The sequence below is a fragment of the Saccostrea echinata genome, unplaced genomic scaffold (assembly GCF_033153115.1).
Source record: "Saccostrea echinata isolate AGI-Se365-2 ecotype Australia unplaced genomic scaffold, CSIRO_AGI_Sech_v1 ptg000028l, whole genome shotgun sequence".
In the NCBI taxonomy this organism is placed as follows: Eukaryota; Metazoa; Mollusca; class Bivalvia; order Ostreida; family Ostreidae; genus Saccostrea; species Saccostrea echinata.
In genome coordinates, this window is record NW_026889777.1 from 3,988,675 (window position 1) to 4,013,243 (window position 24,569).

Below are 24,569 nucleotides of genomic sequence, written 5' to 3' on the forward strand. Positions count from 1 at the left end.
CAATGAGGAAGAGTGAGAGGTTACAGACCAAAGAGGAAGAGTGAGAGGATATAGACCAAGGAGGAAGAGTGAGAGGCTACAGACCAAGGAGGAAGAGTGAGAGGTGACAGACCAAGGAGGAAGAGTGAGAGGCTACAGATCAAGGAGGAAGAGTGAGAGGTAACAGACCAAGGAGGAAGAGTGAGAGGTTACAGACCAAGGAGGAAGAGTGAGAGGCTACAGACCAAGGAGGAAGAGTGAGAGGTAACAGACCAAGGAGGAAGAGTGCGAGGTTACAGACCAAGGAGGAAGAGTGAGAGGTGACAGACCAAGGAGGAAGAGTGAGAGGTTATAGACCAAGGAGGAAGAATGAGAGGTGACAGACCAAGGAGGAAGAGTGAGAGGTTACAGACCAAGGAGGAAGAGTGAGAGGATATAGACCAAGGAGGAAGAGTGAGAGGCAACAGTCCAAGGAGGAAGAGTGAGAGGATATAGACCATTGAGGAAGAGTGAGAGGTTACAGACCAAAGAGGAAGAGTGAGAGGTTACAGACCAAGGAGGAAGAGTGAGAGGTTACAGACCAAAGAGGAAGAGTGAGAGGTTACAGACCAAGGAGGAAGAGTGAGAGGTGACAGACCAAGGAGGAAGAGTGAGAGGTTACAAACCAAGAAGAATGACGCTTGCATTATATTTATAACTTTCTTGAAGTAGTACCGGTGAAATGTTTAACGCCGTGCGTCAGCATTTTTTCCCCTCCCATTTGCCCATCGTGTAATCTGTTTTTACAGCAATTTTTGTTTTGCTATGATGAAGAAAATCATACTTTCACTGCTCTTTTCCTGAAATAATTCCAAAATTATTACATATCCTTGCTTCCTGGAACAGTCTTTAAAAAAAGTATGGTTTAGATAGGGATTCTTTTACAGATAATTTTCGAATACTTAATCTTATTTAATAACATGTCTAAATTTTATTATTTACTTATTTCAAAACGCATGTGAACATTAATTCACTGTACCCAATTTGCACTAGTCTATTTGAAATTTAAGATTGTTAATTTCGATAGATATAAATTAAAATAGGTAATGTCCATGTGCATGTCAAGAAATTTTCGTTGTTGGCCTTTTCACTTACCATACTATTTTCTAGACATACATGTAAGCAGTATTGTGTACACCTACTTCTATGAATAACAGTGATAGATAGCATCAAAACCTGAGACTGGGCAGCAGAAGGGTATGATGCATGCAGGAGTGTCTCAGTTCTACCCCTTCGATATCCCTAGTGGTTCATTGCCCAAGTTACTAATACTTTGGAGGATAGAATTACGAAAAACGCTTTGAATAGCCACTGAAAATTTTTTTATCGCTGTAAAACTTCTTTGTGGATATCAGAGTTAGCGGCTCTTAAAAAAGACTAAATGAACGTTGGGTTTATGGCTGCCTTCTGGAAGAACAATTGTGTATTCGTTTTTGTAAAGAATGGCTGGGTAATTTTTTTAAAGACATTGTTGCATTTTTAAAAATTGTACTCATAAACCTTTATTTAAAATAAATAGATTTTTATCTCATGGCAGCTTAAAATGGCTGAAAAATATTATAATTATACATTCCACATTTTATTCTGTGACTTTATTGAAACCAACGAGATAGGATTTCAGGTTTTCTGAAAAGCCAAACTTGTGGTTGTTTTATCTTCATCTAACTTAAGATTAAATCAATTTTATCAGGCCTAGCTTAAAAAATTCTTTGTTTGCAGTTGCCGACCCATAATTTTACGAGTGGGTAGGTAGGTAGGTTTTATCATAGAGATTTTCATAGGGTTACTAAACGTAAATAAGCTCCACTTAATAATACCGGTACAAGCCACTGATTGATAACAACAAAAATAAAAAGGAGAAAATGAACTAGTTTCAATATCCTGAAAAAAAAATCTCAGAAAATGGCTAAAAAATTTTTGGGATCGGGTGCTTTTTAAAAGGGTCAGTAGGCAACTACAAACAAACAATATTTTATTTTAGGCCTCATGGGAAATTTTCGCCCACGTCTTAGCAATCTACCTACCGTGATATTAGTGTCTGATTTCTACCTCCCGTGATATTAATGTCTGAAAACTACCTACCGTGATAATAATGTCTGAAAACTACCTACCGTGATATTAATGTCTGATATCTACCTACCGTGATATTAGTGTCTGATGCCTGGTTTCTGTCCAATACAGGCTTCACCTCGCCTGCCGCCGATCTGTTGCTGATTTGGTAAGTCAAGTCAAACACGGGATCATCGTTGACCCGTGAGAAAAAATTCCTGTCCGTCATCTGCAACATTTCAATTTTTTCCTCTTTTCACAATTGCTTTTCTTTTTATAAATATTTTTTGATTAAGTGAAATGTAAAAACATTCAAAGGATATGTGCAAAAATTATACGCTTTTCACACTGAAAGTTTAAAATAAAACTGTCATAAATTATATCATAAAGATGGGTTACGAGCGCAAACGCCGTCGAGCAACTTCAATATATAGTATACATTTCCTACAGCTGTAGGTAAACTAATAATGTAAGAAAATGCTGCAATCAAGTTGCAAGAAGTAACTCTCTATAAAGCATTAAAGAATTGGTATTCTTACAGCTGCTCTTGCGTGAAAAGTTTCGCACTGATTCACACCACTGCGGATGAAGAGTTCCACTTTTCTGTAAATTTTCCCTCTATCCATATTATTCATGTAAAACGTAAAGCGGCGATAGTTAAGATCACTTTGATCTGAATCCGCGGTCAGTGTGTAGTCGATGTCTAAAAAAAAAGAAGCATGTACAGTGAAACACGCTTATAGCGAACACTTTAATAATGAATTGACGCTTACTGCGAAGTGATTTTCATTCCCAATGGCTTTGAAATACATTGCATATTGTGAACTTAACAGATATATAACGAATTACGTTTATAACGAGTCAGAATCGTCCGTCCCTGGCACTTCGTTATAAGCGTTTTTAATGTACATGCATTGAACATGTCACTCAGAACTAGGGCCAGAGTTCAATTCTAGGGCTGGGAAGATATATCGAGATATCGATAATATCGATGCTATGTGAGGACGATACGCATTTCGATACGTATGATGAAATATCGAATTATTGCAAAAAAATTTCTGACGAATGTTTTTCTTTGCATGCTTAACATTTTGGGTTTAATGTATAAAATAAATATGCTAAATATAAATATGAAATACATAATAATTAACACCATTTGTGTAAAATAACATTGATTTACAACAGATTTACAACTTCTTTGAATAACTTATTCTTGTTTTGTTCATTTCAATACAAAAAAAAGATTTTATAACCAATTCAACATATCATACACATATCGTATCGTGGCTAAAATATCGTGATACGTATCGATATAGAAAATGTTGTATCGTCCCAGCCCTATTCAATTCAATATAATAATTGCTTCATGTATTTTATTTAAATGCAAAGCGTTTTCCGCATGCGTTCTTATTACCACTGATACCAAACTTCCTTAATTCTAGTGACATACACATATCAGCGCAATCAATCATTGAAAGCTAACCTGGTCGAAGTATGAACTTTTGAATGACACTATTTAGACTCGTTAATGAATTATTTTCTTTTTTCCAGGAAAGACTGACCTTTATTCCTGAAATACCTCCTCCAATACGTTGCAAAATAATTCAATATGTTATGTTTGGTTGCCCCCCTGCCCCCCCCCCCCAACTGAAATTAACTGCTCCTTTCGGGTTTGCCATGTATGTAGGCAAAAAAAATGCGTAAGGAACACCATACATTCCAGGATAAAACAGAATTCATCCCCCCCCCCCCCAAAAGTTGGTCATCCATCAAGTTTCATCTATTCGTCGAAAGTATCGGACATTCAAGTCTTTCTATGATGAATTCGTTTACCTACCTATTGGAATAAGAATGCATGTTCTTCAACATACGAGGAGAAATTATATTCAATTTTCTTCAAAAAATGTTTTTAAGAAATCTGAACCATTAACTGACATATAATTTGTATGCATACAAAAGTAGGGACCATATCACTTTTATTACACATTGTCTTGTTTTTCTTCCCCTATTCATAAAAAAACCTTGAACTTACAAATTCCGTTATTTAGTCCGTCCCCAGTGTAGCTAAAACAAATATGAACGGAAGTACATGGATTATCGTTATTTCCTCTGCATGCAAGTCCTGTTGAATTCAATGGGATTTTAACTGGATTCAGCGTCAGAGTCACAGTGATGTTGGCGATAGATTGCGTTCGGAGAACAACAGCATTTGAAGACAGGAGAGATCCCACCGAAATATCTGCACAAAAAAGAACAATAATATTTTTTAAAAGTAGTTTGTATACATCTACTAAAATGTTTTTTAAACGCATATCGTCTTTGTATCCCATAAAAAGGATTAAATGCTTGTCAAAGAGAACCTTCGCTTTGCAATTATTTTTTTCATGCGCATTCGTCGCACCAAAGGTAGGGCTATGACAATTACAGGTAAGTTTTGCCAAGAAAAAAAAAAAAAAACAAACAAACAGGCGTCCTTGTGTAACAACCCGAGTAATGATCAAATTTTTCTCGTCTTCTTCAAATCTTTTTTTTTAAAGCAGGAATTAAATTCTATTCATATAACTTGAGTGGCTGTTCAAATTATTACCGTCTTCCTTGGAAGAAGGTACATGTATGTATTTACAGAGTTGAAGTATTTTAAATTCTCTGGAGACTACGCACTTCCTCTCTTCTGTAATTTATAGAAATTGCATGATGTGAAAATTTCAATTCTTTTATTGGTAAAAATATAGTTCAAGGCAAGGGAGATGATTTTCTGTTGATCCAATTTTCGTAGGACTTAACATTTTTTTGAAGATTTTTAAACTCTAAAAAGTCGACAAAACAAACTAAAGAAAATTGCAATAAATAAAACGGACACTTTAATTTTTTACATCAACTATTAACAATTGTTTTATATATTTTCCTGGTTAACAGAAACACTCTTTGTTGCATGCGAACATTAAAATTTGTGCTATTCATCTTTGTTTTATGTTTTATATTGTAGGGCTTACTGTAAACCAATTATTATTCGCGTCATCTTTTATTCGCGATTCTTCAGTTTGAAATCAATCCGCGGCGATTAATTTTCGCAACTAAGGAAGCATTATCTACAAATACAAAGCAAATTAAATAGTTCGCAACGATTAATATTCGCGAGTTAAAGTTGGTCGCAAAACTCGTGGATATTTCTCGCACGCGAATGAAAGTTGATTTACAGTATGTCTATGAAATTCTGCTGAAAAGATACAAAGCCTATAATAATACAGCCTGATTTTGTATATATGTGCTGCATTCTGAGAATTTTATTTTGCTGTTAAAATGTGCTGTTATGAGATATATCAGTCTAACATAAAGTATTAATTTTTATTCAGAAGAAAGATTTCTGTACAATGGAATACATGTATATAATATTACATATTAAGAAAATAATATTGTACAGGACGACAATAACGTAATTTTGCTTCAATCGAAGCTTCTATTAGTAAATAGTTCTTCCATCGCAAATATGAACAACAGAATTTTATAAACCTTCTTTTTTTCTGTCATTGAAATAGTTAAGTACAATTTTGCAACAGATATATTTCCGATATCGAAGTTGCAGCTCTTATTGCTTTAACTGTTTAAGATTCTTGCTAAAGACGGCAAAGCTTTTTGGAAAAAAAATATTTTTATACTTGTTACTTAAATTTATTTCACTTGAAACCCTCGCGTGTTAAAATGTGGCAGTTTCCAAAATTGATTAACTCAGATGATGAGTGACTTGTCACTGGAATTTTTGCGGGTGACCTGAGGTCTTGTTGAGCGTACGTTTTATCCTCCTGCGGGTGCAATGAGTGAGAGAGTCCTAAAATCAGATAGAAGACCTTTTTTATGAGGGAAGGACACAGAAATTTAATTTGTTCGATTCGATTCTCGAAAAGAAAAAAAAAACCCTGAATCACATATATTTTTGTCCATCATTATCGATATTTGCAAAGAATTATGGTTGACAGCTAATGGTTTTTGTGGGAAATCCGCCAAATAATGAGCTAAGTTACCTGGAATTTTTTTGGACTTGCGTGTTAGTCGTTATAACGTGTTATTGCTAGCGCTCTCGAGCACTAGCAAATACTTTTGTCTTTTTGACTGGAATACGCATGCTCAACTTCACGGTAGGGCATTCTGGGAATTCAACTGTAGCAAAACTGTACCATGTCAATTTTGTGTCATTATCTGAAAATACATATGATCTGAAGTTTCGTGTTTTGCTGTCTTACCAGTATATAACTGTATAAAAAGTAACAGTAACGTAAATCTTATGATTCCAAGACTAATATCTAGAATTATAAAAAAAAAAAAAAAAAAAAAAAAAAAAAACTAGCTTTTGTTAACTACCTTCCTGGATTTTTCCGGCAAGCTCGGAAAACAACCTAACATATGTTTTCCGAGCTTGCCGGAAAGGCCGGAGAAGATGTCATTGCTGCACAACAATACCACAATGGAATATTTTAAACTAGATGCTCATTAGTTCTCCTGATCTCTTTTTTTTCACCTCAAAATAGAAATTGCAGTGAAGTACAGAATACTTAAAACACAGTTAATCCATTGCCGATGTGAAACCCACTCAAGATTCACCATTCTGAATTCAGACCCCCCTCCCCCCAAACACCACCCCGGTTCACCACTGTGCCTTCTTAACAATAATTAATCGTTTCAGCAACTTAAACCAATAGTTCAGAAATCTACTTCTGTGATTTATGATGGCTACAGCACTAGTTCACCTATCTTTGAACAGGATAAACTTGTAATTCAAATATGACTTTTATGCATACGCTTGTTGTTCTCCGCTATAAACCTGTACCTAGCATTTGCAATTATGACTTCATAAACGCAATTGCTCTCAATCTAAGCACAGGCTGGGGCAGTCTCTCACATGGAACATTTGACTACATAATAAATATGCTGTTCAGAAGTAATAATGGGAAAAAATTTAATTATAAAAAGATAAGGGTGCATCATTGAGTATCGTAGTGGAACAATTGCTATATTCACTACCGGTATACCATGTTCACTGAATAACAATGTTTATTTCTTAAATATGTCGATAATTCATCCATTTTATATAGGAATGAAACGCATTAAAAAGATTCATAATGTCTTATAAAGGTAGATATACTGTACACTCTACATTACCATTTCAGTCTTTGTCTTCCAAACTTACTAGTTACCGTAGATTCCTTATTTTTTGCGAGTACTTATCATCGCAAAATGGCTTTTTAACGTCAAATCGCGAGAATAATAATTCGCGTATAGACGGTTGATCAAGAGAGTTTTTTAATGGATTTCAGCACCATAGAAATAAAAGCGAATAATTTCATTTCGCGAGTGGTGCTTCTCGCCAAACTACGCGATAATTAATTTCTCGCGTATATTACACACAACAAAAATGCTGCTTTCCTCAGACAAGGCGTAAAAAGTTTGTTGAAATTCATTGAAAGGGGCTTTCATATGCACCTTTAGCTGATCTCAAATGCTTTTAATTTTATATTCTTTTCACATTGTTCTCATGAAATCTTTACATCATGGAATGTCATCAATTGCTGTAAATATCTTACAAAACGTTTCAATCAAATTGAAATACATAACAGTAGAAAACAATTCAATCCTCTACCTAGAAATGTATTAGAATCAACATCAGTTGTGGACTTGCTCAGAGAAAATCCGAATCCACGAAGATCTGTGTTGAGTTTTGATGCCAAGATCTGTTGAGAAAATGTAGCATCTATTTGGGGAGATCCTCCATTAAAGATATAAATAGCACCTTTGTTGTCGTCCTCATAAGGAGCCCCAACGACCAAATCTGTAAAAACGCAGTCCTGATTCACTCGTTTACAATTACTAAAATGTCTTTATGTTTTGGGTCGATACATTTACTGGTCTCTTTCTCACATGGAAGGCGATCTCTCTTACCAGAGGCGCACTAGGCAAGCTTCACAGTGGAACTTAAAATTACATAGCGTTCCTTCTGATTAGAGATTTCATAGAGTCTATGCACCAGAATACATTAAATGAAAACGTTTGACCTTCATAGTATACAGATACATAGCTATCCCCTTTTTAATTTGTATTATAGAACTATAAAATAAATGATGAACTTTGCATCCCATTTTACTAAAAAAACAAACCTCAGCTTTTTTCTTCCTGAATGATATTTACAATTGTGTGCATTCATTAAAGGGGCCTCGACACAGATTTGAAGTGTATATTTTCTTCTTATTTTCTAAATATATTATCATGACTTATATATTGCTAGAGCATTTCACACCGAAATATGATAAATCCTTGTTTAAAAACTTCTTTTAATTGGAATTATTAAAACTACGAATTTCAGGACACGTTTGATTGACACACACCCCTGCACTTTCACAAAGTAAACTTTATCCGTAATATCGAAGAAAGTGGAAAATTTGTTGTGTATTAATGAAAAATATTAAAACTATAATCAAGAAATGTGAGAAGGCAAAACCAATTCGTCAGTACTCAGTACTCAGTGATGTGTGCAGAGTAAACAAATTAAACACAAACGGTTAAACGTAAATATTAACACTAACAGAGCTCGTGCCCCTGTTTACAAACACAGATATTTGACGTGATGTTATAAAGAATGTCGTCGTCATTGAATTTTAAGAATTTTCATGTAAGTTCAATTCATTTAACTGAAGATATTTTTTTATTTTAAAAAAATTAAAATTGTAAACAAACCGACAATGCAACTGTGTCCAGGCCCCTTTAAGCCTGGTTTCATTATGACTTTTGATTTAAACTCGAGCTTTTTTTCTTCCTTTTATAAAAAATGTATAATGGCAGTCACATTGACATTAGTGGAGTTACCATTAAAACCGTCTTTATTTAGGTCCCCTGGATTCGCAACACTGTAGCCGAATCGCGCCAACACCGCCCCAGATCCACGCAGGCGTTGTTCGTTGTCAATGTACGTCTTAAACGAATAAAAAATTATGCATTATTTATTTCATCAGAGTCTCTGACGGTCAGCAATATGAACACAATATGCAAAAAATAAATAAATTAATTAAGAAATCCAGACTGCATGGCCCTAGCTATAGAAAGTGTCAGGCGTAGTAGTACATGTCCTCATATGAATTTTCAAAAATTAAATTCATTTCTTAAAAAAAATACAAATTTTAAAACATTCTCACAATCAATATGTTTTTTTAAAATAAATAATAAGAGTAAAACGTTGCTATCATATTTAAAATACTCCATTTGAAACTGACTGTTCTCTAGAACAGCACAACGTGTAGAAACATTTTCATTAATGTATTACACACAGATTAGTTTAGTTAGAAATACGCTCATATACCGAAAATCTTATCATAATTACGATTAGAAACTAAAAAAGACACACTTACTGAGGAACTTCCGGTCCCATAGTAAACATACACAGCCCCGACATCCACATTGTTCATGTCATTCTCTCCCTCCATCGGTGATCCCACAGCGATATCATCCCTGTTATCGCCGTTAAAGTCCGCCACAACCAATGACTGTCCGAATCCACTACCGATCTATCATTATGTCGACAAAAACATTATTCATTTCCTTTCCAGTGACTTAAAATCCAATTTATCTTGGTATTTAATAGCATTTACCAACCGTTTTTCCATTTAACAACTTCCTCATGCGAAGATTACTTCCATCTCTCTCGAAAATCCCCATCTAAAAAATACATTCAGTACTTATTTATCGCTTTGTTAAAACCATTGTGAAGTCTAAATGACTGATAAATCTTTTTAAACGTTTTGATGAATTAAACAAAAAGCAAAAACCTATGCGTGAATTTTGCAGAGAAGCTGTTTGCTTTTCTGTCTGTGGATTGCTAAAATTTTCATAGTTTCGGAAAGGGATGATATTATACAGTATGTGAATTTGCATATTCTCCTTTTAATTAATCCCGCTTACTATATACACAGATTATATAAGTGCTGCATGGTACCACTAGAATTTGTCCAAAATGCAAGAGTCACAAGCTCCAAAATTTTACCAATACATCTGAGTAAATCAAAAATGCATAATCTTACAGCTCCTATCGTGCCTTCGTTGTTGGCGAACCCTGGGGCACCCAGGACTATCTGAGGGGCTGCTGGACTGACGGTACTGCCAAATATCCCAGCTCCAATAGAGTAACCTGTGAATCAAAGGGAGGTAAACCTTACATGTCTGTTTAAGAGAGTTATTGTCCTTAACATTTAACAATGTACAATGTTAAAAAGAAAGTATTACACATTTTAAATAAATAAATAAATAAATATTATATATATATATATATATATATATATATATATATATATATATATATATATATATATATATATATATATATATATATATATATATATATATATATATATATATATATTTGCATTTTGAAATAAATAAAATAAAAAGCTAAAGAAATATCATCATGGTTACAAAGAAAACAAATGTACTGAAATGAAAATCTTATCTTATGTAATTTAAACGCAGTACAAAAAACATTTTTTTTTCCGAATCATGTACATGTAGCCTTTAAAATACAAAATATCTCCCTTAATCTGTTAATGGATGATACTGGTGAAAAAAAATACGGCATTAGTTCAAAATGTACTATAAGAAATGTCTTCTTTTCTTTACCTAAATATGCACCGTATGTGAACACTGAGCGTAGATTGTCCATATTACCGTTCTCCATTATGTTAAATCGTTCCCAGAAATTCAAAACATTGCCTTCTTGGTAGAAAACGAATCCACCTGTATAAAAAAAAATAAATAAAGAGGCCTATGGTCTTTTTTTACCCCATTTGAGTATAATGCAATTTCGTAAATAATCCATAGAAAGGCAATTTAAAAATTATACAATTAAATAAAATACATTCATAAAGGAAGATACATATGCTGAAGGTGTTCAAAAACAGGAGAAATAGGGCAATCAAGGATCAACAAAACGCCTGTAAAACTCTGAAAGTATATATATACAATATCTCCTTGCCAATATGTGACAATCACCCAGTTCTAAACAACACACTACTTCGGCTTGAAATTACAGTGGATGCAGAATCCCCATAATTGGCCTCTCCTGGTTTTTAATAAGATCTGCAGTTCAAAACATAAGGAATTTTGCCATATTTTAATTATGTATTACGTACAAGTCCACGTGACCATAAAAAAACTAGAAAAGTACTTAATTTATTATTAAAATCTTGTATAATTCTTTTATTCAAGTGACCTATTAAACCCATTATTTACAATGATAAATTATCGAAGGTGAATAATCAAAGAGGAATAACGTCTATCAAAGAAAATTAAACATTACATGATGACTACATGATTAATAGAGCCCCTCCTTAGCACCGGAACCCCTGATCCAATGGTCATGAAATTCACAAATCTAGTAAATTACTGCATTTGTCAGTTCTTGGGTGAATCTAAAGCGGGTTGTTGTAAAATACGTTGAATTTTTAACCAGTATTTAATATATGATATTGAAAAAAAAAATGCAAAATGGGGAAAATAAAACACAAGCTTCCTTTAATTCGTAATTTGGTATTTCAGGGATTTTTGCCCTTATATTTCTGCCATACAAGTTTATAATTGGTTGCTCAAAGAGGAAAATTCGCTAGTTGGACCTCAAATATGGCGGCCAACGGGAAATAACTCTTGCTAGATTCAGGCCTATCGAAAAACCTGTAACTCTTGTACATATGTTTGTTCCTATTTTGTTGACTAGTTTTAGAAGTTTAAATATTGTATTATGTTTGTACTCTTATACCTCATGTGAGGCCTTGAGTGAATAAAAAGTTTCAAGTTTCAAGAAAACAATCTATAGTTAAATGTATATGGATTGTAAAATTAATAAGTTCGGGGTTTCTATAGTACAAACATTTTAAAACGGAGGAAGAATTTTAGATGGCTTTACAACTTGAATTAAAGCTTAAATCAACGATAAGGCTTTAAAAGATACTAGGGCAACCCGTACGAAACTCTTAACCGTTTTCCGCCTGGAGTCCGGGCGGACTGAGACGGATTCCGGTTAAGTGCTAGGTGGACTAAGCCGTACTAAAGGCGGACATGGAAAACGTCTTAGCTTTAACCGTTTTCCGCCTCATATCTTAGGTGGATTCCACCTTAAATCTGAGGCGTATTTTTGTTAGACGTTTTCCGGCTTAGCTCTTAGACGGATTCTGCATTAATCTTTAAATTATGAACAGTTTAAATTATGACCACATGTTTCATTCCTCTAGATGACCTTGTTTTCTAAAGGCACTAATGGGGGAGATATTCGAAAAAAAATAGTCAAACATGGCTTTTAATCCAGTTATTAGACTTTGAATATTAGGCTTTTTATTACATTGAAGATTGCGTTTCCTAGAGGAGTAATTTTTTGCAGCCATATTGTATATCAGATATACGTTTCTAATGCGCTCCTGCTTGACCAACCTCTACAGGGGGGCAGAAGTTTTCAGGCAGAGCCTCTCTTTGGATGCGTTGGTCAGTTTGAATGCAGATTTTGAAAGTGATGACTGTTGGTCAATTTGGTTGATGAATCTTTATATCTTATTCAGTTTAAAAAGGAACTCAGGCAAGATGTATGCCTGTAAATTTAACTATTCTGAAGATGATTTGTTATGTGTTTTTGGAAAAAAGAGTGATAAAATACAACTTTTTGTGTTATTCTTAACTAAGCTTTGAAGTGAAGCAAATTATGCTCGGTGAACATGCTGAATGGACAAAGAAGGACTTCTAAACACTGTACAGGAATACATGTAACTGTGAAAAACAATGGTAAGTTAAAATTTTTAGCGGTGTTTTTTCTTTTCTCTCTTTTTTTGAATTCGTACAGCCGAAATATGTACACACCACTCTCCACCATTACTCCGATAATTAATTCCAACTGGAATAGCATTGAGGCCCTATATTCACATTATACTCTACACTGACCCAGATGTTATAAAAAAAAGTTTGCGCATAAAATTTCAGGCGCCATTTCTTTTTGCCTAATGAAGGGTAGCCTCCCTCCCCCCCCCCCCCCCCCCATGAGTATGTCCTTTTAGATTAAAATATTAAAAAGTACAAAGATAAAGGATAAAAAAAATTACTAATTCATTTGTCAATTATTAATCAACATGTACTTTTGTAATTTGATTTTTCATTTTGCGTATGTGTTTTCCGGAAATACGATTTCCTTTTAAAATTAGCGACCTGTAGTTACTTCCAGTTTTAAAATCACGATTGAAAAATTTGTTATGATGTGTGTTAGCACTGGTTTAACCAGTGGTTTATTAGTGGAATGGTGACACAGACACCCTTCTAAAAGTGTAGTTCGCTGCTCAGTTGGGATTAGGAGTCAGGTTCTGAGATGTAAGTCATCATTTAAAATATTAAAATATTAATATATACATCATGTACATGGAATTCTTCTTTTTTTTTTACCTTGATGAAATTCTTACAATACATTTTTGGGGTGAAATTTGAACAAGTTTTTTTAATTTATTTTTTCATCCATATTGAAGTGTACCATTCCTCCTAACGTTGATGCATCTACACGATTGTTTTCCTAATTATTCAATAAGCAGCTGCAAATGTACATTTCAAAACATACATGGATATGAGTATATTCATTTAAGTTAGATCTACATATTTCATGAGCAGTTATTGAATATACATGTAAATTAGAAGTGTTTGTAGAATGGGGTCTTACGTTATTACCTTTTACAAATATATGAAGATTATGAAAAGTAATTGAATAAGAGATTAAAAACCTATTTAAGTCAATTTTAAAACTGTAGATATTAGGATTTTCTGCAGTGCAGTGTTATACATTTCAGCACTTCGAGCTTTTTAATCCTCAGCAATTTTGGCTGATAAGGTAAAATGAGGACTGCAGCAACTGCAGCAAGTCAGGATGAAGGCCAGAAGTCACTGTCCATCCACCCTTAGGAGTAAACTCGCAATGCTGCTGAGACTTCTCATTTGAGAGCTTGCCGAAGATTCATGGGAAAAAGGAATGCAATCTAACACCTGTGCTTCATTCAACTGTATTGGAGGTTATGAGGGGTAAAATACATGAAGAAATCAGATGTCTGATAAATATATAAAAAATTATTCTTATATTTTGTAAGTTTTAGTGTTGAGAGAAATTAGACAAGACTGTTTGCATCCTGATCTGTAATACAGAATAGAATGCCATAAAACAGTCATTTTATTGAAAAATGTTGAAGAGTTGTTTTAAAACAAGAAGTTCATCTCAGTTTGTATTTTCTTTATAGACTTCAACATGTGGTGACCGTGTGTGAAGAATGGCAAAGGAAAGCTTGAATCATGGAAAAGATAAGTTATTCCAGATAACTTAGGAAGAAGAACAATAAAAATGACACACTCTTTCCTTGCAGACAGAAAGAATTTTGTGAAAATAATCAACCAGTGGTAAATTAACAGCTAATTGGTTTGTTGAATTGACTTTTAAACAATGGTTTTGTCTTTCTTTTTTTTTTGTTAATTCAACTGTGACAGTCACATTATTATGTAGATGTATGAAGAAAAATCAAGTTTTGGTACAATATTTTTTATCTTTTTATTTCATGTGAATTTAAGGCAAGGCATAACATTTTCAAATGTAAAATCTTTTTAGTCATTGAATTTTAACAACTTGTAAATAAATGATTTATAATTTGTATAATTTCATTTTTTTTAATTGTTAAGTTTGTAAAAGTCTGAAACAACAATAGCTGATACACTGTGATAGGCAGATTATGTAACCATTAATGCAAAATCCCTCTAACCATTAAGGCGGAATACGCCTTGCTAGTAAGGCGGAATACGCCTTGCTAGTAAGGCGGAATACACCTATCCTAAGTTAGGCGGAATACGCCTATCCTAAGTAAGGCGGAATACGCCTTGCCATTAACGCGGAATACGCCTTGCAGGTAAGGCGGAATATGCCTTGAAAGTAATCCATATTAGGAAAGGCGGAATACGCCTTAACTCATTTAAATATTTCGAGCCCTATTCCGCCCTGATTCCACCCGGACTCCGTTTAATAGTCTTATTAAGTTCTTTATAGATAAAGGCGGATTCCGTCTTTTGATTTCTGCCTAAGGTCAGGGCGTAAATTTTCGTACAGGAAACGTCATCGGCATCAGTTTTGTGCATCCAGGCTCCTAGGACGAGAGACGTAATTTCGGTTGGAGGGGGGTGAGGACCTATTTCCTAACATACTCGTTTCAAGAAAAAAAGGTCATCTGAGTTTCTTGAGCAACAACAGAGATAACTTCTCTTTCAAAGAGAACAATACTGGTGAAAACTGGACAATATTTTAAAATCTAAGCTCGTCAAAAATAGTTCTATTGTGGCGTATTTGTGATATTTAAAGGTCAAGGCTACATACAGTTAACAATTGATGCCTTGATTAAGTATAGATATCCAGGACGTGTTTCTATCATTTATTATTACAGTTTCAGTAAATAGACTATAACGTTAAATTATCATGAATAATTAACATGTTTCATGATAAAAGAAATCTTTTTATAGCGATCGCAGCAAGTTCAGCAGACGAAAGTGTAAGAACAGAGAAAATTCGAATTGTAATCTTTGTATTCGTCAAGCAATTTTTTCTGCGAAACCTTTGCAGAATTCATTTGCTACTATTATTCCATGCAATAATGGCGAATAAACATGCCCACAGTTACATGTATCATGTATTAAGATTTAGTTCTTGCATAGAGCTTAAAAAAAAAAAATAATAATTGCTTCCTCTCTACAATGCCTTTCGTTACAAAATTGCAAACTTCTTCTAGATTTCTACTAGAAACACAGACCTGTGGTCCACGTATTGCAGTTTTTTCTGAACGACAGCAACGTGTTATCATATATAAAATGAATAAGGTTTTCTAACATCCAATATCTATAATTTGTATCTTCAAGGGAGAAAAGTTCAAAAAGCAATTTATAAAATGAGGCATAGGAAATAATAAGCACTGCATATATATAGCATGCAAGATTTTTTTTGTTGTTTTGTTTGTTTGTTGTTGTTTTTTTTTTTTTTTATTTATTATTTTTTTTATTTTATTCTAATTTTATTTATTTTTAGTTATTTATTTATATATATTTTTTTTATTTTTTTTTATAGTGACAATCATTGAAATCGGTATATGTATCACAAAGAAAGATTCACTAAATTGAGAGAACTGGTATGCAATCCTTTTTGTAAATATAATACAATAAAATACATTCAGATCAAAAGAATAAAACCCACCAGTGGAACCGTATACAACAGGGGTTCCCAGAACGATCCCATTGCTGCTAAACTGTACGAAAATAGACACAAGAAGTGCATTTAATTAAAATGAGATCTTTTGATCCGCTCCCGAAGATCGCTACACATGGGTCGCGCTAGTGATCTAGCTAGTAATATAAGGGAGTGGATCAAAGGATACAAATTTATTAGATTAATGAGATTAAGTACAATTATATAATTTTATCAGCTTTAATAGACTATAATTGAAATATACATACATGTATCTATGCTGGTATGTTATTTACATATGACTTCAAATATAGTGTACATTACATATGAATTCGCTTTAACTGAATTAATTGTGTTTAATTCTACGTGTACGTGCGAAATTCTTCTTATTTATTTATTTATTTTTTTGCTTGTTTGTTTGTTTGTTTGTTTGTTTTACAAACCCATGCTCTATTGCAGTAATTATACACTCTTACCACAAGTACTTGACTTTTTAAACATTTTCTTTATAATTAAAAAATCCCATGCCATAATAATAATAGCAAGGTTCGTCACGGTTGCCATCTTGGATTTTTCAGTTCAACTACACCGCTTTGTTTTTTGTTTTTTGGTCCAGAATGTGTTCAAACTGTGTTCTTCTGCGCTAAGTACCTACTGTAATATAATATGTCTCAACTTTCGTACAATTCACCTGGAATCCCATATTATCCATTCCATTTATTAGGTCACCTGAGTCACTCAGGTGACCTATTGCTATCTGTTTTCGTCCGTCGTCGTCCGTCGTGCGTCGTCCGTCGTGCGTCGGTCGTAAACTTTTGAACATTTTCAGCTTCTTCTCTTGAACCACAGAACCAATTTCAACCAATTTTGGCATACAGCATCAATGGGTAAAGGGGTACAAAAATTGTGAATTTCATGGTCCTTGCCCCCCTGGGGCCTGAGGGATGGGGCTAAAACCATCAAAACTAGTGCTATCTTTAAAAATCTTCTTCTTTACTCCTGGACATCAAGCAGTCAAACTGTTGGCATGATTGTAATAAGCATTGAGCCCTCTACCAAAATTGTGAAATTCATGGCCCCAGGGTCAGGGGTTCTGGTGCTAGGGCGGGGCTATATAGATCATATAGTGAAAGTGCATTATTTCTTTGAAAAAATCTTCTTCTCTACTCCTGGGTATTATTTAAACAAATTAAATACATAGTTATGATAAGCAAGAGTGACTCTACCAAAATTGTGAAATTCATAGCCCCAGGGTCAGGGGTTCTGGTGCTAGGGTGGGGCTATATAGATCTTATAGTGAAAGTGCATTATTTCTTTGAAAATCTTCTTCTCTACTCCTGGGTATTATCTAAACAAATTAAATACAGAGTTATGATAAGCAAGGATGCCTCTTCCAAAATTGTGAATTTCATGGCCCCGGGGGGGGGGGGGGGGGGCTTTATTGATTATATAGTGAAAAAGCAAAATTTCTTTGAAAATATTCTTTTCTGCTCCTGGTTAAAAAGCAAAGAAGCAAAGAAGCTAAATGTATATAGTTATGATGAGCAAGAGTGTTTCTTCCAGAGTAGTGAATTAGTGAATTGCATGACCCCTGGATCAGATGTGCTGGTGTAAGGGTGGGACTCTAGACTTGATAATATAGTGAAAATGCATTAATTCTATTAAATAATCCTGTCTGCTCTTAGTGTTAAGCAGATAAACAAAGTCAGTGATAACTTATGATGAGCAAACTTCTGGTCCCAGGGTCAGAGGCTCTGGTGTTTCTCGCTTGGGAGGGGGGGGGGGGTCTATTGATAACATAGTGAATCTGTAGTAAAAATGCATTATTTCTTTAAAAATCTTCTCTGCACCTGGGCATATCAGAGGTAAAAAGAGTAAAAGTTTTAATAAGGAAGAGTATTTTTACCAGATTTTTGAACATCTGGACCAATTGGTCAAGTGTTCTGGTCCTGGCCAGGGCTCTATTCATTTGTATTCTACTGAGAGGAGTTATTCCCCTTTGCCATTTACTTTTGATAATTAATCACTGTAAGTAATGTACTTGAAAGGTAAACAGAATAAGAGAATTATGCAAGAATTTTTATTGTATAATACAAAAAGTACTTTGATTCATAGTTTTAATGTTCAGGTAGACTTGTAAGTAATAGATAAATAAAAATGAGACAAAAATAACTTGTCTTTTTAAATGTTCATCAAAGACCAAGAGAGGCCAATGTAAGAGATTTCAACACGGAATTAAAATAGTACTGAAGCACTGATTAGTTCGTTAATATACTGTATGGTGATAGTGATAAACGGGGAACAGATTAGAACCTAATTTACAAACTGTTAATGAATACTAGACTAATTATTTTTTGATCCTGATCACCCTATTTTTCTTCCGTTTGGGCAACAAAGCTTCACCTTTCAGTTTATTTTATACTCGATGGATCCTCAAAATTGTTGTATTATACTCAGGTGACCGTTAAGGCCATTGGGCCTCTTGTTTGGGAAAATATCGCTCCGAACACGGTCTATGGCTGTAAATTTTGTAAAGAGGCCGGAAGTTGATGTTATTTTGTAAATCAGAATGCCCTCCAATTTCTTTCAGTGTACAATTATATTGATTTCTATTTTTTTTTTTTTTTAAAAATCACTTATGTCGATGTCAGTGAATATGAAGGCAATTCTTCTGTAAGAAACTTTGGCATTTTTCGCCAAATGTACGTATAATATCAAGAATACATATATACCAGTTTAGTTCGTCCATAATCTTGCCCTGTTCCTCACCTATTTTTGTGTGTTGATTTACTACCAATACCACCTCCCACTATTTACGTCTTTAACGATGTTAAGCATCTAATGTTTTCTAACATCTAATGTTTTCTAGCTTTTTATGAAAATTTTTTGGATTTGACCCCCTCCCTTTTTTTAAAACACGTATGACCAAAGTATACAATTTGGGATCGGCTTTGGCTTTAGCCCCCTCCCCTCCCCCTTTTTTTTTCGCAAAGATAGACATAATATAGGCATTGAAAATTGGGAATTAGCCCCCAAACTTTTTTTGTTGGTTTAGCCCCCTCCTCTTTTCAATTTGCTTCCGACGCCTACGGGAGATATTCCTGATCATAATTTATGATCCTGTTAACAAGAAAAAAAAAAATCGTTTACAAAATTGACTCAGTAGGTACATGCATGAATACTAATAAGATTTTATGTACTTGCAACTTTAATTCAGAATTCTGTAAAACATTTAATAGTTAATTTATTTTCAGAGTTATATTTATTTTCAAAGGTTTAGCCTATTTGATTGCCTGTATCTTATCCCATTTAAAAAGAAAAAAAGTCCACATTACATTTTTTTTATGTTTTTCCAGAGAAAAAAAATATTTTTTTAAAGGCAAAATAATGTATGTGGTCATAGTTCTTCATATAACAACATTGCCCTGTTAAAATTTGTTCTATTATTTATTTGGTATATTAATAATATTAATATGGTTATCCTTAGTTGAGAAATAATGAAAAAAATTGAATAAATAATTGAAAAAAAAAATAACTATATATATAAATATATATATACATACATACATACATATACATGTATATATATATATATATACCAGAAATATATAAAATAAATCCACACACGTAGTCGTATATCAAAAAAAATCACAACACCGAAATAAACTCTACCGGTTTCATTTTCAATCTTCAGGAGTTTGACAAAATATTGCTTAGTTACACATAAATACAAAATCAATATTCTTACTGTGACGTCAAAAAGCGCTAATGTGAATTTACGCATTAGTAAAGTTAATTATGACGTCATGACATAACGTAAGAAATTTAATACGGGAAATTAAATTTCCCATACAAATAATACAGATATAAATTGCGGGAAAAAAGTATATATCTGATACAAAATATAATTATGTAGCATTTAAAACAGGTTTATATCTGTTAATAAAAAGTTTTTCTTTGGTTTCACGTTCTTTTTCTGTGGTATCCCTTCGAAACTTGTAAAAGGGAAAAACGGTAAAGTTGGGACTTTTATTCTTGGCACAGTTTCTAATATGGTCACTGACGGGGGTACATCGGTATTTTGGTTCCCTAATTTGCTGTCGGTGTACGGTCATTCTGTGTCTTAAGGTGTCTCCTGTCTGACCGATATAATTTTCACCGCAACCGGCGCAGGTAATCACATAAATAAGATTGGAACTAGTGCACGACATGTTGGTTTTAATATTAAATTTACTTCCGGTTTTGAAATGAAATGTAGATCCTTCTGTCAGGTATGGACATGTACTGCATCTGGAATTGTTGCATTTATTGATGATGGCTGGTTCATGGTTGTTACTGGAAAAAGATGCTCTGGTAAGGATGGATTTAAGAGATTCTTAGAAGAAAAACTATTTTCTACAGTTCAAGAAAAATTCGGTCACAACTTTGAAACTTATATAAAAAAATCGTGGAGACGCTACTTAGACGACTGTTTCATCATATGGGACAAAGGTGGAGATCAATTAATGGAATTTTTCAATATTCTCAACACTTTGAGCCCTACTTTGAAATTCACCATGGAATCGGATAAAAATATGTTATCCTTCCTCGACGTTATGGTTATTAAAAAAGAAGACCGTATAATAACGGACGTTTTCTACAAAATAACAGATACAAAGCAATATCTTATATTTGATTCATGTCACCCTAGACACACCAGGAATAATATTCCATACAATTTAGCAAGGCGTCTTTGTACAATAATCTCTGATACGGAAATCTTGGACTCTCGTCTCACAGAATTACAAAATCTACTCCTTCAAAGACATTATCCTAAACAACTGATTCAAAACGGAATTAACAAAGCCAAATCTCATGAAAGAAAGGATCTTCTTACAGTGAAAAATAAACCCGTTGATAATGTTATACCATACGTTTCAACGCACAATCCCAGAAATCCGGAAATTTTCAACATAATAAGAAATAACCTGCCTATCTTAGAAGATGACCCAGACATGAAGAAAATATTAGATACTTCACAGATTATCAAAAGCAAGCGACAAAGCCCTTCTCTTAAATCCATCCTTACCAGAGCATCTTTTTCCAGTAACAACCATGAACCAGCCATCATCAATAAATGCAACAATTCCAGATGCAGTACATGTCCATACCTGACAGAAGGATCTACATTTCATTTCAAAACCGGAAGTAAATTTAATATTAAAACCAACATGTCGTGCACTAGTTCCAATCTTATTTATGTGATTACCTGCGCCGGTTGCGGTGAAAATTATATCGGTCAGACAGGAGACACCTTAAGACACAGAATGACCGTACACCGACAGCAAATTAGGGAACCAAAATACCGATGTACCCCCGTCAGTGACCATATTAGAAACTGTGCCAAGAATAAAAGTCCCAACTTTACCGTTTTTCCCTTTTACAAGTTTCGAAGGGATACCACAGAAAAAGAACGTGAAACCAAAGAAAAACTTTTTATTAACAGATATAAACCTGTTTTAAATGCTACATAATTATATTTTGTATCAGATATATACTTTTTTCCCGCAATTTATATCTGTATTATTTGTATGGGAAATTTAATTTCCCGTATTAAATTTCTTACGTTATGTCATGACGTCATAATTAACTTTACTAATGCGTAAATTCACATTAGCGCTTTTTGACGTCACAGTAAGAATATTGATTTTGTATTTATGTGTAACTAAGCAATATTTTGTCAAACTCCTGAAGATTGAAAATGAAACCGGTAGAGTTTATTTCGGTGTTGTGATTATATATATATATATATATATATATATATATATATATATATATATATATATATATATATATATATATATATATATATATATATATATATATATATATATACTCATAGAAAAAATTAATTTAATTAAAAGAAAAAATCTACAAACTTAATTCAATACATTTCATAATGCTGACTTTATGATCCCATGCCGATCATTCTTTAAAAGGAATACTTGATTTATTTGCTTACTGTAGTTGGAGATCAACAATGGGTAAGTATACATGTGTCAATATATTCCTGACAGTAAGGATAAATGCTGTGCGTAATACAGTAATTAAAACAGCTCAAGTTCCATATTCACCCTTATCATGGAGCATGCATTATACGCCAATTTTAATAGGAATAAGCCTATATATATATATATATATATATATATATATATATATATATATATATATATATATATATATATATATATATATATATATATATATATATATATATATACATTTGTATCCTGCAGCTACCGCTTATATTGACAGAATAAAGTTAACCTAATTAACCAAAGCTATAATATATTCCGTCAGTTCCAAAATATAGCCTCGTACATTTCGATGTCCTTAAAAGCATTGTGACGTCATAAACGTATCTAAATTTGATGAAAAATAAATAACCCATTTTGGTAGTCAAATGTAAAACTATGTTGCAGGATAAACAAAATACCTGATAACTGTCTTGAAATATATGAAATATTTGAGCTCGGGTCGAAATCGTGTTCTTACCCTCGTCCAAATATCGCAAGCCTTATTTTTCAAGACAGTAATCAACTTATTTCTTATATAATACGTACTTGACGCAGATGGCTATGTCCATTAATTGGAACCTTTTGAAAAAAAATCAACGAGATGTTGTTGTACTGAAAAATTTAAATGGCGACCGTGTCGAACCTTGTAATTATTTTAGCATGGACTTTTTTTTATTAATAAAGAATAAATTGAAAACGTCAAGTACCGGTGACTTTGACTTATCAAAATCTGGTAAAGTATTTTAATGAGATGCGCTCTTCTCCTTACCCCTGCCCGCCTACTGCTGCTGAAGCCGAACTCGGCTGCAACATAGTTACTCGTCACTCCAAAGAACTTGTTATTGTTCGTGTTTAGACCGTTAAGGGGTATGTCGCTGCATTTGCCGTAAGCGAAGTATTGGTCAAACGAATACGCCTCCTTCCACATAGGCGAACAGGCCTGTAAAAAACTTTTTAAAATTTATTTGATGTCCGGTAAAACACTACGCAAAACACACACACTCAAAAAAAAAAAACAAAAAAAAAAACAAAACAAAACAAAACAAAAAAACAAAAAAAACAAAACAATAAAAACAAAAAAAGACAAAAACAAAACCAAACAAAAAGGGCATTTATAAACATCTTGTAAGATTTTGAGGACAAGATAAAGTTCTTCTCCGAACCTGTACAATCACGTCCATCATAAATTGTAACCTATACAGCAGCTCCCACCTGTTTAACACAAGGACGTAACTAGGGCCAAATTTTTAGTGAGGCAAGGGATCACGGGGCCACTAAAAATCCCAAGCTCGTCCAGGGTAGGGTCCTGGCCCCAGGATCATGAAACAGACATAGACTTAAGTCAGATTTCAGTCACCTGTAAGATGTTTATATATTGTCAACTTAAGCTCTGAATTAGCAGATACAGCTCTCTGGTGATGCAATATAGAAAAATATTATTGTTTTGGTCTGTTTGACTTCTACAACATTGTAGTACAATATAAAGATTTTGACTTAAGCTTAAGAGCTTTCATGATCCCGGGGCCTGATGAGGATTCTCGAGGGGGGGGGGGGGTCCCGAAACCTTGCTTTTAACAAATTAAAAACTCAATATTTGAAAGTTTTCATGTTTTGAATTATTTTTACATGCGTTCTAAAATAAAGCACCTGGTTAGATGGTCGATTAACAGTAGTTGAACGTATTAATTTAGTACAAAGAAAAACATAATCAATTAAAGTTCAAAGTAAAACTTTTTCACTTTTCAGAAAACCCTAAAATTTTAGTGAGGCATTTGCCTCACTTGCCTCAATGGTAGTTACGGCCTTGTAACAACATTAAAACTATTTTTGTTAAGTTGGAGAAATAATATATAAAACCTTAAGAATGTTTCAGTAGTTTTTAGTTTTTTTTTTTGGAATTCGTGGTTGAAATATTTAAGGAATCACTGTCTAGTTTGTTGGGTATGCCAAGGACATCAACAATGTCGCCCGTTATGGATAAATTATCCCACGTTTCCAACTATCGTTGATGTCCCTAGCATATCCAACAAACTAGACAGTGATTCTTTATATTTACATTACTTCGTGAAATAAAATTGTATTTATAAATTTAAAAAAAATACTGTCTAATAGATTTAAAATACACGAGGCCTCCCGTGTTAATTACAAGAGTACCCTCCCACTGACGTCAGACACAAAGAAAGCCG

The 24,569-nt window shown here is 33.6% G+C and overlaps 1 protein-coding gene and 1 long non-coding RNA gene across 2 annotated transcripts in view; one reads left to right on the plus strand and one right to left on the minus strand.

The window, feature by feature from the left end:
• The window catches only part of LOC133193918 (integrin alpha-4-like), a 51,011-nt gene that overhangs the window by 18,135 nt on the left and 8,307 nt on the right, over window positions 1–24,569 (minus strand). The window contains exons 4-14 of the mRNA XM_061329831.1: window positions 23,153–23,323; window positions 16,337–16,388; window positions 10,720–10,836; window positions 10,128–10,234; window positions 9,703–9,765; window positions 9,459–9,614; window positions 8,920–9,025; window positions 7,700–7,888; window positions 4,100–4,306; window positions 2,607–2,770; window positions 2,159–2,296 (exon numbers count right to left, since the gene is read on the minus strand). Coding sequence (XP_061185815.1) covers window positions 2,159–2,296; window positions 2,607–2,770; window positions 4,100–4,306; window positions 7,700–7,888; window positions 8,920–9,025; window positions 9,459–9,614; window positions 9,703–9,765; window positions 10,128–10,234; window positions 10,720–10,836; window positions 16,337–16,388; window positions 23,153–23,323 — 1,470 coding nt within the window. The remainder of the gene's footprint in view (window positions 1–2,158; window positions 2,297–2,606; window positions 2,771–4,099; window positions 4,307–7,699; window positions 7,889–8,919; window positions 9,026–9,458; window positions 9,615–9,702; window positions 9,766–10,127; window positions 10,235–10,719; window positions 10,837–16,336; window positions 16,389–23,152; window positions 23,324–24,569) is intronic.
• Window positions 13,976–14,679, plus strand: LOC133194040 (uncharacterized). Its single transcript, XR_009722034.1, has 3 exons — window positions 13,976–14,139; window positions 14,352–14,527; window positions 14,622–14,679. It is a non-coding gene; the product is annotated as an uncharacterized LOC133194040 (long non-coding RNA).